Here is a 13,888-nt window from a genome sequence, read left to right as displayed (position 1 = left end):
TGAGCGGTGGACGCGAGTCAAACGCAATCGCAGCCCACTTCGCCAGCGATCGCGTTTGCGAAGCGAAAGACAAGTCAGGTATTAGCGCCGCTTTTTTTTTTTTCGCCGCTCCCTCCTCCCCCTTAGAGGAAAAAAAAAAGTTTCTAGGACTCTGCCGGACACCCAGCTGGCCAGAGACCAGGGGCGAGGGGGGCGAGGCCGGCAGGCTGCCCAGAAGTTGCGATCCGGGACTTGCGCGCATTGAAATTACCTGGCTCGCCAGCAGCGGAGAGAAAGCGCAGACAAGATAATTTCTCAGGCTGCTGGGAATGCCATAGCCCGCGCGGCAGCGCGATCCAGGGGTGTCCTCGGGCCGGGGCGGGTCCCCGCCACCCCCGCAGGCTTCAGTGCGTCAGGGCGCGTCAGGCAGGGCGGGCTCGGCTCCGGCAGCAGCGGCTGCGGGCGGCGAGCTGCGCGCACCGGCTTCCAGCTCGTCCGGCTCCAAGCGGCGGGACGGACGCTCCCGGGGACTCTCCGGCCCGCGGCTGGCCGCGCTCGGACGGCGCTCGCCCGCAACCGGGCGCCGCCAGCATGTCGGCCGCCGTGGCTTGCCTAGACTACTTCGCTGCCGAGTGCCTGGTGTCTATGTCCACCCGCGCCGTGCTGCACCGGCGCGCAACGGACCCCGAAGGCGCGAGCGCAGCGGCTGTCTCCGAGGTGGGTGCCGTGTCTCGGGAGTCGGCGGGGAAGGGTACCGGGTCACGGGGCGTGCTGTGGATACCCCCGGTCCTCCAGGCCCCCGCCCCGAGCCCCGGAGAAGGCGATGGCGCACCCCACCTGCTGGCTGCGAGCGCTTTGGCTGATTTAAGCTGTGGTGCCCGGGAAGGCTCCAGGGAAGACCCCGAAGAAGCTCCGTGTGCCTCAACTAGCTGCTTCGAGCCGACCGGGTGCTCCAGCCCTACTGGGGGCTCTGAGCCTACCCAGGCCTTCTTTGAGGATGAGCTCTCTGACGCCGAGAGCTCCTGCAGCGATTCTGCTATCCTGGATGCGCCTGAGGCCTCAGAGGAGCCGGATGACAGCGGAGAAGTGCCCGAGGGGCCCCTAGGGGCCCGCCCTGCGCCGTCATCGGGCCCGACGTACCGAAGGAGGCAGATTACACCCGCATCCAAGCGACATCAGTGCTCCTTCCATGGCTGCAACAAGGCCTATTACAAGTCATCGCACCTCAAGTCACACCAGCGAACCCACACGGGGGAACGCCCCTTCTCCTGTGATTGGCTCGACTGCGACAAGAAGTTTACGCGTTCTGATGAGCTAGCCCGCCACTACAGGACGCACACCGGTGAAAAGCGCTTCTCCTGCCCGCTGTGTCCCAAGCAGTTCTCTCGGAGCGACCACCTGACCAAGCATGCCCGTCGCCATCCAACTTACCATCCCGACATGATCGAGTACCGGGGTCGTCGTCGCACTCCCCGCCCTGAGCCACCTCCCCAAGCCATGGTGGAAAGCTCTGGTTCCGATTCCGGCTCCTCTTCTGGCCAGGAGACCAGCTTCACTGCTTGCCTGTAGGACTGTCTTGCTGTCTATCTTTCCCTCAAGCACAACCCCCACCCCTGCTGCCCCCCAGGCCGTTGTCCTTGCCTTCTCTCTCTGTCCATTCCTATTTTCCAGGGTCATTAGACCAAGGCACAGACTGGTTGCTCCGCACTGGGGATGGGTCCAGACAAACTTGTGGGACTCTGGAGAGGGACTGGGAGCCAGAAGATAGCGGGAAGTCTTGCAACACAAACATCTACTGAAATGAACGGTTTCTTCAAAACAGCCTGCAGGAACCTTTGAGAAGGGATGAATTCTCCAATGTACTGAAGTTTCTTCCCTCCATGGCACCAGAGATGTAAAACTGAATTCTGAGATGCTCCGAGGATCTCCCAGTCCCAAATGACTCTGGTGTCTCACCCATTGGCCAGGGCGGACTTTGGAGAGGGTGTCCAGGGTGGCAGTCTTGGAAATGTCCAGACTTGGATGAAGAGAGGCCTTTGGAAACAGAAAATATTTCTATTTCTGTAAACAGTAATGTTTACTAATTTATTTTCAGTATCTTGTAAACAAAAATTTCAGGTTGATGGGAAGCTAATGTCTTTGACTCTCCCGATTGCCCCAGCTACCTCTGCTTTGTGGATATATGGCTGGGAGATGCTTTTTGGTGCCTGGGGAGTGGTATGAATCTGCTTGCAGTTCCTATAGCGTAATTTTGAACCCCGCGCGCTTGCATTGTAACCTTTTTTTTTTTTTTTTTAATTCCTTCTCAGGGGTGGTAACTTTCTGGCTCACGATTATGGAGAGATTGGTTAAGTAATTTGGAAACAATCATAACAGCACAAGAGAGAAAAAGGCTGGTCTGAAATAGCTTCTCCTTCACCTAGAAGCTAGCCCAAGTAACTTTTGAGTGGGACAGGTATAAAACAGCACTTTTCATAACCTTTGTTAGCTGTTCCATTGAAACGGAGAGATGAAGTTCCTGATGCCCCACCCTAAGTAATCTTAGGGGTAGTGGAGTCTATTCACCTCTTAGTGGCTAAGTAGGGCTTAATTTCTGTGAAGGTCTGCACATTGTTGTTTCTGTTACAGGTGAATTGGTGGGTGAGGGGGAAAAGTGAGAAATTGGTTTATTTTAGAGAGCTGCTGTCTTGGATTTGGGATGGGAGCAGCTAGACAATAGCTGTTATAAAATAGGAGCACCTTTCTCTAACATCAGAATCTTAGTTAAAACCTCAGGGCGCTTCTGCCCCTTGAAGGAATAAGACATCAGAAGTATTCTTCTGTTGTGTGTCCCGGCTACTGTGGATTGAAATCACTGATGTTTGTGTGTGTGTGTGTGTGTGTGTGTGTGTGTGTGTGTGCATTTACGTGTGTGTTTCTTTCATTAAATACGAGGCTGAAAGGCCTTCCCTAACCCGACGCGGTCCCCTATGATCCCCCCTTGCATACCTTAAACCACCCATCAATCACATTTGTAAAGGGTGTTGTGATCTCATGGAGTTGTTAAGAGGCACTTGAGTAAGCAAATTGCTTTCCCCTGTTTTATAGATTAAAACGCTGCCGCTTAAATTATCTTAAAAGTTATATGCTAAGTTTCTGCCAAGAGCTATGAGTAAAAGTAAAATGTATTGACTTTTAAATGGTGTTTCTTTGTGATTGTGTTCCCATGTTTTCACCCTACCTCCCTATCACCATGATCCCCTGCCATCCTGTTTTCTGCTGCTGCTATAAATCTTTAAATGCTGAGAACTTACCTGAGTCCTTTGGCGTTTATATTTAATAACAAAACCCTTTTCTTAACAGGCTAAGCCCATCTCATGTCCACACCCTGCAGACTTGGGTGAGAGTGGTTCTTCAGCATCCTGGGAGAGACTTTTCTTCGGGGCTGATAGACTCTTAATGTCATTTATCTTCTGTTTCTGGTCCTGGGCACTCAGGTATCCTTGAGAGAATAAATGATTACAAGCAGAGCATTGGAATGCTACTGTGTTCTCATAGACTATGTGAGGGAGGGGTCCTTGGATTGGCCGAGAGAAGGTAGCTCGTAGTCCTCAGGAGGGTCAGTATTTTACAGTGAGGTAGGATTGCCCTTGAATTACACAGAGAAGATGAGCTCCTGTTTTTGTTATTGTTTTGTTATTTGTTTGTTTTTTGTTTTTGTTTTTCTTTAATTGGGAGAAGGTCTCCTTTTGCTTGTCTGTTTCTTCATGTGAGGCTAGATCGTTTGGGTACTCTAAGGCCCATCGAGGTAAGGTTTTCTCTTCTCCCCCTTCAGTAGAAGATCTACTACTGGGTAACTGAACTAAAGAAGCTAACAAGAACCTCGATGAACTATTCAGGAGTTATTTAAAAAAACAAACAAACAAACAAACTTATATTTTCAACTGATAAATAACTTTTCATTTTCAAGGTCTCAAATAATGTCCATAGTTAAGGTTCCACCTTGGGGACTTTTGTTTGGGAATGCTCTCTGATACACTAGCACTATCAGGTCATACTTAGAGGTCTGAGGCAAGAGACACTCAGAACTCTACAGTGGACAGATAGAAGAGGCAAGATTTTTTTTTAATGGTCTCTCTTGGTCTGAGTATTATTCTTTGCACTCGAGCAGTTTGTGAGGAATATTTATTAGTGAGATGCCTTAGAAGAACATTTTGAGTCCCTTAGTATTTCTTTTTCTAGTTTTTTGTTAAGCAGATCAGGCTCAGTGAGGATATGTAACTGGGTGATGGTTGGGTTTGGGCTGAGCCTCTGTGGCCTTATGACACCCTCATCTCAGATAGGCTACAGGAATGACCAAGTAACGGAATCTAATAATAGACGTTTTTTGTTTTTTAACTTTCAGAGACCCACAGCAACCTCTGCCTCCTGAGTGCTGAGATTAATTCCTGTACCACCACACGAAATCCAAACAATTTTTTAAGTTTGAAAAAAATTTAAGTTAGAATAAATTTATTTTTATTCATTTATTCAAGGAGATTAGAAGGTTGTCAAATATTTCTTTTATTTTCTTTCCTCCTTTCTTTCTTTCTTTCTTTCTTTCTTTCTTTCTTTCTTTCTTTCTTTCTTTCTTTCTTTCTTTCGATGTCTTCTTGAAACCTGGGTTGGAAGATTGGTTTTATGTCCCCATTTCTCTGTTCTTTTTTCAAGCAAGGAATCATTTTTGGGATATCTCCCTCTGCCCTGTCTACCTCCCACTTATTCCATTAGAAAAAGATTGCATTCTTTAATTGGGACATAAGGAATTGGGTCATTGCACACATATCCTACACATCCATCTCTTCTGCAACTCCCCAGCTTTGGTTGCATGCACACAACTCAACTTCTGCTTTCATGTGGTCCTCACAGGGGGCTGAGACCCAGGTCTGCCTTCCAGAGGCAGGTCTGAAGAGCATCTTAACTGCCTTGAAGACATCATGGTTCATGCTGCTGTCCAGGTAAGTGGATTTGGGGGCTTTCTTTCTTTCTTTCTTTCTTTCTTTCTTTCTTTCTTTCTTTCTTTCTTTCCATATCTTCCTTTGGGTGGGTCACCCAAAGTCTAAGAATTGGGATATTATGGAGACAGAGTATTAGAAAGCTCCTCTTTGATTGTGAAATAGCTTTATCAGTGAAGTACTATCATTTTGATTTTTAATTTTGTCTCTATTACTCATTTGGCTGAGAACATGGAGGGGATATATATATTAATATAATATAAGAATATATATTAATCCCTACTTTAATCTCTAACATATTTAAATGTGAATTTGATATTAAATGCTCATTAGGAGTTGTGGCTGGAGGTAGGAGTCTGTGATAGGATATCTATGTGCTAGGACAGCTTTAATGCTTTAGTTAACTTGAATCTTGCAATTCTTTGAGTTTTTTTTCAAGTCTAAACAGCTATGCTAAGCAATCGCTTACCTTCAAATCATTACTTTTAAGAGACATTGGAGGTTAAAGTTTGTAAGAGTGGGCTACATAAGAGCCTGACTAGTCTTGATTCTCATAGATATGTTTGAGACAAGCTTGCTGCAGAAGGGGATGCAGTATTCAATTGAATGGGTTTTTTTTTTCCTGCCTTTATTTCCAATCCCCATGGGAAGTGGTGACTTGAGGTTACAAATCCCACCTATACTTTAGAACGCAAACTTGGAATGCCCTCACCCCCAAATTGTGCTAGAGACTATCCCGCAGCATTATATTCATTTTCAAACTTGGTTCTTCCTGATCATGATCTGAGTTGCATCTTTACATAGAGTTAAAGAAAGACCGTGGGAGCGGCTAAGTGCTTCACTTCATGTGGAGTAGATACACCTTCTGTTTATGTCCTGAGTTGTTGCTAGATTTGTTGACTGAGTAATCCTCAAAAAGGGACCTCAGGGACCTTCTCGGTTTGAATTCTGTATGTTCAACCAAAGAGGAATGATCGATTTTATCATAAATACATAAAGAAGAATGGAGTGTGCATTGAAGGGAGTTTGAGTTAGAAAGAAACAACATATAATCCCAATGGCAGAAAGAGTATTTTAAAGGGTTGTGTCTAGATAATTCTGCCTCTACAATCACATATGCATTTAGACACTGAATTCAAAAAGAAGTAAGGAGTTAATGAAAAATAAAGGGAAATGGTTGATCTAGCTAGCAGAAATGGATTAAGAAGAAAAATGTGATTATGGGTGGTAGTACTGATATAAAAGAAAGTAAAATTTAGAGATAATAAATCTTAAAGACAAGATAAAAAAAAGAGAGGATGGCACTGTAGTCATTACTAAATTAGAGGAAGTGATTTGAAAGAATGCTAACAGAAGAAGGAAAGCAAGTTTTCAGAGAAATTCCCATCTGCAAGGGAGATCTCAGGGTTAAGAAGTTATTAGGAAGCACCTGCCCAAGTCGTCAGTGAAATGAAGGGGACTCACCATCTTGGCCCTGATGTAGGACTCTGTGACAGCTCAGAGAGTGAAATGATTTAAGAGAAAGCAGCAGAGGACAGGACTCAGAAACATGTACAGGTAATTAATGCGATGAATCGAAATAAGGAAGGAAGGAAAAGACACTAGCGTCTTAATAGCCTCCAAAGTAAGCACTTGTAAAAAGTGAGACACCAATTTGTAATTTAGTTTACAACAAACTGGTAGCCAATGATTTCTGGAATTGGTAATGCATATCTATCAGATAGGTGGATCTCTGAGTTTGAGGCCAGCCTGGTCTACAGAGTGAGTCCAGGACAGCCAGGACTATACAGAGAAACCCTGTCTCAAAACAAAACAAAACAACAACAACAACAACAACAGACTATCAAAAGCCCACTGTAAACACCAGACTGAGATGTTGAAAGTTTATAAGCTTTCTTATCGAATATGTGGTAAGATAAAATATCTCAATAATTAAAAGGATAAGAACATAAAATACATCTAACATATACACATTATCTTAAATATTACAAGTTTGGAAGTTTAAAAGAGAAATTCTACAAAGCTAAGATAAAAAGAGAGATTAATGAAAATACAGAACTGAATGGGAGCAGAAAGCTCGCTGGAGAGGTGAATAGCATGAGGGAGAGGAATGTAGTCTGTAGCCTGGGACTTTTCTTCCATAAATGAAAGGTTGGAAGTAAAGGAATTATAGTTTTTAACTATAGAAGAATAGAAAACCAATCAAACTCAAGTAGACAGAGACGTGCATGGCAGTTAGAAAAGCAGTGTTCCTAAAGCAGTTTTTAAGAGGTTCTTAAAGGTGGGGAAGACTCTTAGACAGTGGTTGTGGCTTCCAAGAGCCCATTACATATTCACTGTATGTGTGATTTAAGACTTTGTACAAGTAAGAGGCAGGAAGTGATTATGGGGAAATCCAAAACAATCTTAGTGGGATAATGTTTTTAAAACTTAAAAGAAGAAATTAGTGAGACAGAAGACAAAATTAGAATAGACACAATCTTTCAAAGCCTAATAAAATCATTTTGTTTAAAGCTCATATGTGGATTTAAAATGGAGTTAGCACAGAGACGTCATCAGGGAAAAGAAAAACAAAACCACATAACAAATGAGCAGAATTTTTAATTATAAGAGAATAATACAAATAACTTTGTATTGATTAAAATGCATTTCATAATTTATATATTTTATGATAAGAATATAGAATTGAAAATGGTTTAAGACAACGTAGAAGCTCTGAAGTAGTGACATAGTAAATGAAGATCTGTTCTCCAGAGGATATCATCCCCAGGCAGTTGTACAGGTAAGTTCTGTAAACCTCCAAAAAATAGGTTATGTCATAGAGGCTGAAGAGCTGCTTCCAGGAAAGTCTGCTCTTCCAGAGGACTGGAGTAGAATTTCAGCACCCACATGGTAGCTTACAACCATCTGTAACTCCAGTCCTAAGGATCTGATGCCCTTTTATGGCCTGCATGGACACACACACACACACACACACACACACACACACTACTTCTAACTTGTATAAATTGCTCCAGAGCATAGAAAAAGAACTCTGTTTTATATAGTCAGCTCCAATACCAAAATAGACAAAAGATAAGGAATAAATATATCTGTTTAATTTATAAAGTGTAAAAATCCTTAACAAAATTTGGAAGTTGGAAGTCAGCCTCAAATGCAAGCAAAACATCCCCACAATCACATGAAGCCCATATTGTCAATGGAAGATTAATTCAGCAACAATAATATATCAATATAATGAACTGTGGGCTAGAGAGATGACTCAGTGGCTAAGAGCGCTTCCAAAGGTCCTGAGCCACCAACCACATGGTGGCTCACAACCATCTATAATGGGTTCAATGCCCTCTTCTGGTGTGTCTGAAGACAGCTACAGTGTACTCATACGCATAAAAATAAATAAATCTATAAAAAAGGAAAATATAACAAACTGAATAAAGAAAAAATCAAGTATGTTTTAATATTGCAGCAATCATCAATCAGAATTAGACTCAGAGATTCTGTCTATGATAGCAGCAAACAGCGTTAATAACCTTTATGGAGACAACTGCAAAACTTTTACTGAGCAACAACTTGGGGTAAGTGTCCAAGTCTGTTTTTGAAGCCGGAACCTCAAGCATGCTAGGAAAGCGTCAACTCAGCTCTCACAGAGCTATTCCAGAGGAGCCAAGGGGGAGGCGGGGCAAGGAAAGAGTGTTTCAGCAGATATGAAAATATTACAAAGTCAAAATGATTGAACCTCCACAGTGTAGTGTAGCATCAGACAAATGCATAAGAAGAATTGAATAAAGAAATAAACCTGTGAATAGAGATCCTGATGGATAAGAACAAAAACGTTTCGTGTCAGTGCAGATAAGAGAGACAGCTGATAAATGCCACAGAAACAATCGATTAATCACGAGGAAAGGGAAACAAAGCGAGACATTGCTCTCCCTTGCAGTTTTGCAAAAGACAAATTCCACGCAGTAAATACTTAAACTGTTAAAGTTTTTAAAAAAATATTAGCTAAAATGCTAATAAATCTCTCTATTGTCATAAAGCAAGGAAAGGAGTCTTGGTTATGGCACAATGTTATTTTTATATACTGAGTTATTTATTGTGGGGTTGGGCCTTATGCGTGCTAGGCAAAAAAAATGAAGATAAAAGTTTCAAGATGGAAAATAATTTGGCCAAATGAAAATTTAAAAATATTTTACATTTGAAAACTAATAATAAATGGAAACAAAAATACACTCTGAGAAAAACAATAGCAGTCAGAAGATTAAGATCCAGAATATATTAAGAGCCAAAACGTCAAGATGTGAAGGACAACACACACACACACTCATACATACACACACACACACACACACACACACACACACACACACACACATTCATACATACACATGCCATATACTCACACACGTTCATAATACACATATACACACTCATACACGTTCATACACACAAACTCATATACACACGCATTCATACACATATACACTCTACACACATACACACACACCATGCATTTATACACATTGATACACACACTCATATACACATACTCATGCACACACCACACACACACACACACACACACACACACACACACACACATGCACACACACACCCCGCACACTCACATGCACACAGTGAACAAAGATAGGCATTTAAAGAAAAGTACAGGGCTAAAAGAGACAGGAACATCATCTTTCTGAAAGGGAAATCTCTTTGTGTAGCTTGAATCAGTTAAAAAGGATAACATTTTAAAAATATCTTAAAGAAAATAGAAATATTATTTTTTAAAACTCCAAAGGCATCCAGGTACCATGGTTCACCCCTGAAGTCCTAGTATTTGGGAGTCAGGTGCAGGAGAGCTCAGAGTTTATGCCAGTGTGAGCTACAGAATGAGACCAATGAGACTCTGCTAGAGAAAATAAATAACAGCAGGCGCTGGAGTGGGAAACGTGTACCGCTCATAGAAGCCAGCAAACGTGACACGCTTCCATTTCAAAGCATAAACATTAGTAGGATAGGGAGAAAATTATTTATGTAGAAAGAAGAGAGTATACTAAGAATCCAAAGCAACCTTTTGCCTCTACTTGAATGCTGTCAGCTCAGGAGCTATTGTGCCTATTCCAGCGCTCGCTTGCTCGCTAGCTGGGGAAAGGCTTCCTTCGCTACTCCTGTGGCTGTAATTCCACCGCAGGTGCAGTGGTAGCAAGTGTCAGCACAGGCTGAAACACAGAGGAGCAATGTGTATCCCTTCAAGAAAATCTCCCCACCCCTCCTCCACCGTACTTATGCCCATTTCAGTTACCCAGAGGGGCTACCGAGGAGTCAGGGCTCAACGCTCAATATCAGTGGCATTTCAAATTTTCTAGCTCTGTAAAGGCAGAGCCGAGCAAAACCAAATGTACAAACATTTGCAAACCAATTCGAAGGGGGAAAAAAAAAACCCTGTTGTGCTCTATCTCATCTATAGCTCTGCTTAATACATTCCCACTCCCACTAGTGACAGAGGACACATCAGAAATTGTCAATTAAGGTGAGAGAATTAATTTCTATTTCAATTTGCCACTTTCAGTTAAAAATATTTCCATTCAACTTAATTTTGTTTCTGAGATAATAGGGGAATCAATTTAAAATTCAAACTCTCTCAGGGCTCTCCCCAACCTCTTGCCGTGGTCCCTGAGTGTCCTGGAGTTTGCACAGAACCTCAGAACAGTAGGCAGGATGGGATACAGGGCTATTCTCTGGGTCTTCACTCAATTTCTCTGCTGCATGGCCAGGATGGAAGTTTATGGACAAATTGTGAGAGCGCCCAGAGAATTACAACGGATCTTGTCTGGTTGTGATATTGTTTTGTTTTGATGCCTTTCTGATATTCAAGCTGTTCAATCTGGCTGAATCTGCTATCTGTGATGTCCCCACTGGGTGTGACTGTCTCATCTGCCATGCAGACTTTTAGACTTTCAATTCTCTCAGTATGACTGCTCGCTCCAGCCAAAGTGGGGAAAAAAAATATTCTGGCTCTCCTCCGTATCACAGGAGGAGGAAAAGCCACAGGGAGCTGGATACAGGCAGAAGTCCGTCTGCATAGACGCCTTTGTTTCTTAAATGGCATTATGTCACCCTGTTGTCAGTAGACAGAGTAGAAGGGAAGGGCTAACCCGGACATTGCAAGTCTACCTTAGTGCATACAGGGTTTCTGATATCATGGTACACTCCCCTATCTTGGCCTATAGAAGGAGGGGCTGGTTGGTTCCTTCTCAGGGACCTATGTATCCCATTCAGGTCCAACCCTCTAGCCTTCCTCCAAGCCTTGGCTCTTCCAGTGAGGAAAACAACTTGACTTTCTTGCTCTGGAGCTGCTAACACCCTAAGTTTGCTCAAGCTATCTATTGACTACAGTTAATGTTTGGATTCAGGCTACGTGCTCTGCTCTTAATATTTACCAGACTTGGAGATTTAAGACTCCCTTTTGTTCCCAACAAAAATTTCAGGACTGCTATTGAATTGGAGATCAAATGTGCAAGATGAAGTAGAGTCCTTTACTTTTATATGCCAGCCTGAGTACTGTCTGGTTGAAAGAGAATAGTCATATAGAAAAGAAAAAAAGGAAGAACACATAATGCTATTTTTCAAAACAAATTCCCTCCCTTATGCCAACATCTGGCCTGCTTAAAGTCTGCACTCTTAGTCCTGAAGGTTGAAACAAACAAACAAAATCTTTTTTTTTTTTTTTTGCATTTTGCTTTCCTGTCTAATTAAGCCCTTATCGGTGAAGACATTTGTCAATATAAATAAGGCAAAAGGAAACTTTACTCTGTCTTCTGCAGATCCCTAAGAATTAGGAAAAGCCCAAGACAGAAGAATATCTGTGTCATTGCTGCTTTGTATGAGTAAGGCCACAGTTGATAGCAGAGACAGTGTCAGTGGAATCTTTTCTCTCTGCTGGTCCCCAGGGAGTACTAGGGCTTCCTGTCCCATCAAAGGAGGGACGGCAACTTGGTCAGTGAGTTCCAGCAGGGGTCAGCAATGGATTAGACTGGAATGCACAGAGGAGTCCAGAGCAGGTGCGAGCAGCTTTTTTTCTGCACTGTTACATACCTTTGGCTTTGATCTTTAAAAACCAAGTTTCCTTGGGCATGCAATCGAGTTGCTGTTTATCCAACATTTACAATGTGTGAGGAACAGTTATAAACATGTTGGGAAATATAGGTAAACAAAAGGAAGCTCTGTCATATTCTGGTCAAAGGGATATAGAAATTAAAGAAGAAATGAATTATATAGTATGTAAGGCAATAGACAATGTAGAATTAAGAAAAAGCAGAGGACTGGCAGTAGGGTTAGGTTGAGGGCTTTGTTGTGCACATAAAATACGAATGAAGAGGTAAAGGAGGTGAGGAAGTCAGCCAGCAGATACCGGGACAAAAAGCATTCCAGGAAGAGAACATAGATAGCTAGGAGCCAAGGACAAGACACAGTTAGCATGGCTGTAGCATGCTACCGACAGAAAGGGGGAAGAAGCTAGACCATATTACCTTGTAAGCTATTGCAATGACTTTGCTTTCTTCTCAGAATAAAACAGATATTCCTTGAGGGTGTTAAACAGGATTAAATCCCACTGTGTGTTTTAAGATAACCTTTGATAGTTATGTCAAGCAGAGATGTGTCTATTAGGAAGTGATTCCATTCACAAATCTCATTCACAAATTTGGTTGCCCTGTTCCAAACCAATGGTAGGAGGTATAATGAGAAGAAATCAAATGTGGGTAGCTTTTAAAGGAAACGCCTGTAGACTTCCCTAAAGGCTTTGCTATTGGGATGGAAAGAAAGAGTCCAGATGACTCAGCGGTCTGAGGCCAAAGCGGCTGGATAGAGTTGCTGTCGGCTGAGATGAGGGAAGCTGGAAGTGGGGCAGACTTGTTAGGAAGGAAAAACGTTCCATACTGGACATTTCAGTAGAAAAGTTGAATAGGCAGGAAAATAAAGAGTCTAGAGTTTTGGAGAAAGTCTGATTAAAAAAAAAAAAAAAACAAACAAGCAAAGCAAAAATCAGTATATATAGATGCTATTTAAAGCTGTAAGTCTGAGCCACATGAGCAAGACTATCGAGAGTGAAATGTGGTCCTCAGAGGATTCGTTCACGAAGAAGTGAAGAAGGCTGGGTCCAGCAAAAGAGACAGAGAACGAGGCAGGAAGAAAGCTAAGAGTGAGACATCCCCAGAGCCTCACAAAGAAAGCACAGAAAATGGGAGTGGCCCACATCCTGAGATGTGGTTGCTGAGCCAGTCAGACTGGGGACCTCACGTGTGGAAGACTGGTAGGGGCAGGTATCTGAGTGAGGCGGACTCAAGAGAAAAGGGGAAGATGCTGAAGACCAACCACAAGGAGAAGGCACTGTTCTGATAGGTTTTTTGTTGTTGTTGTTTGTTTTTGCTAAGAAATGGAGTGAAAATCAGCTGGAAAAACGGAGACAAAAAAAGCAACTTTTGTGGTTAAGATGGGAAAGAAATTAACCAGTTAATAATTAACCACAAAATAATCCTAGAGGGAGTGAAAGGTTGTTGGTGGAAGATGGGAAGAGAGAGGGGTGACTGGAACATGGCCTCTCTGCAGATCCAGGGTAGTAAGACCAAGTGTGTGCATAGGGGCCTGGACTTCCGCTAGCTTCGGTGTTCTGTCTTAAAGAGGGTGGGGCAAGGCAAGCTGTGTGGGAGACAATGGAGTCGGTGGAAGTTCTTAATGATTGCTCAAACTTTCTCAGGTAGGTCTTAAAAGAACAGTCTTCCATCAAGCTCGAGCCTAGCACGTGAACTATTAAGAGTTTAAAGAGGGAAACTTGTAATGAAATCACTGGGGAAGCTGAGAGAGAAATTAGCTGGGGGTATGTGAATGCCAGGCGCCACTAAGAATTCACTCAAAGCTTGCGGTTTAAAATGGCATAC

The 13,888-nt window shown here is 43.0% G+C and overlaps 1 protein-coding gene across 1 annotated transcript; it reads left to right on the top strand.

Annotated features, from left to right (window-relative positions):
* Nucleotides 1-283: 283 nt before the first annotated feature.
* Klf14 (Kruppel like factor 14) lies at nt 284-3,267 on the top strand. The gene has a single exon (XM_021191433.2). The coding sequence runs from the start codon at nt 571-573 to the stop codon at nt 1,546-1,548; it is 978 nt and encodes a 325-aa protein (XP_021047092.1). The 5' UTR covers nt 284-570; the 3' UTR covers nt 1,549-3,267.
* The last annotated feature ends 10,621 nt before the right edge of the window (nt 3,268-13,888 follow it).

The sequence above is a fragment of the Mus pahari genome, chromosome 2 (genome assembly GCF_900095145.1).
Source record: "Mus pahari chromosome 2, PAHARI_EIJ_v1.1, whole genome shotgun sequence".
NCBI classification, from domain to species: Eukaryota; Metazoa; Chordata; class Mammalia; order Rodentia; family Muridae; genus Mus; species Mus pahari.
The sequence above is the reverse complement of the archived record's forward strand: the minus strand, read 5'-3'. Positions and strand labels throughout refer to the sequence as shown.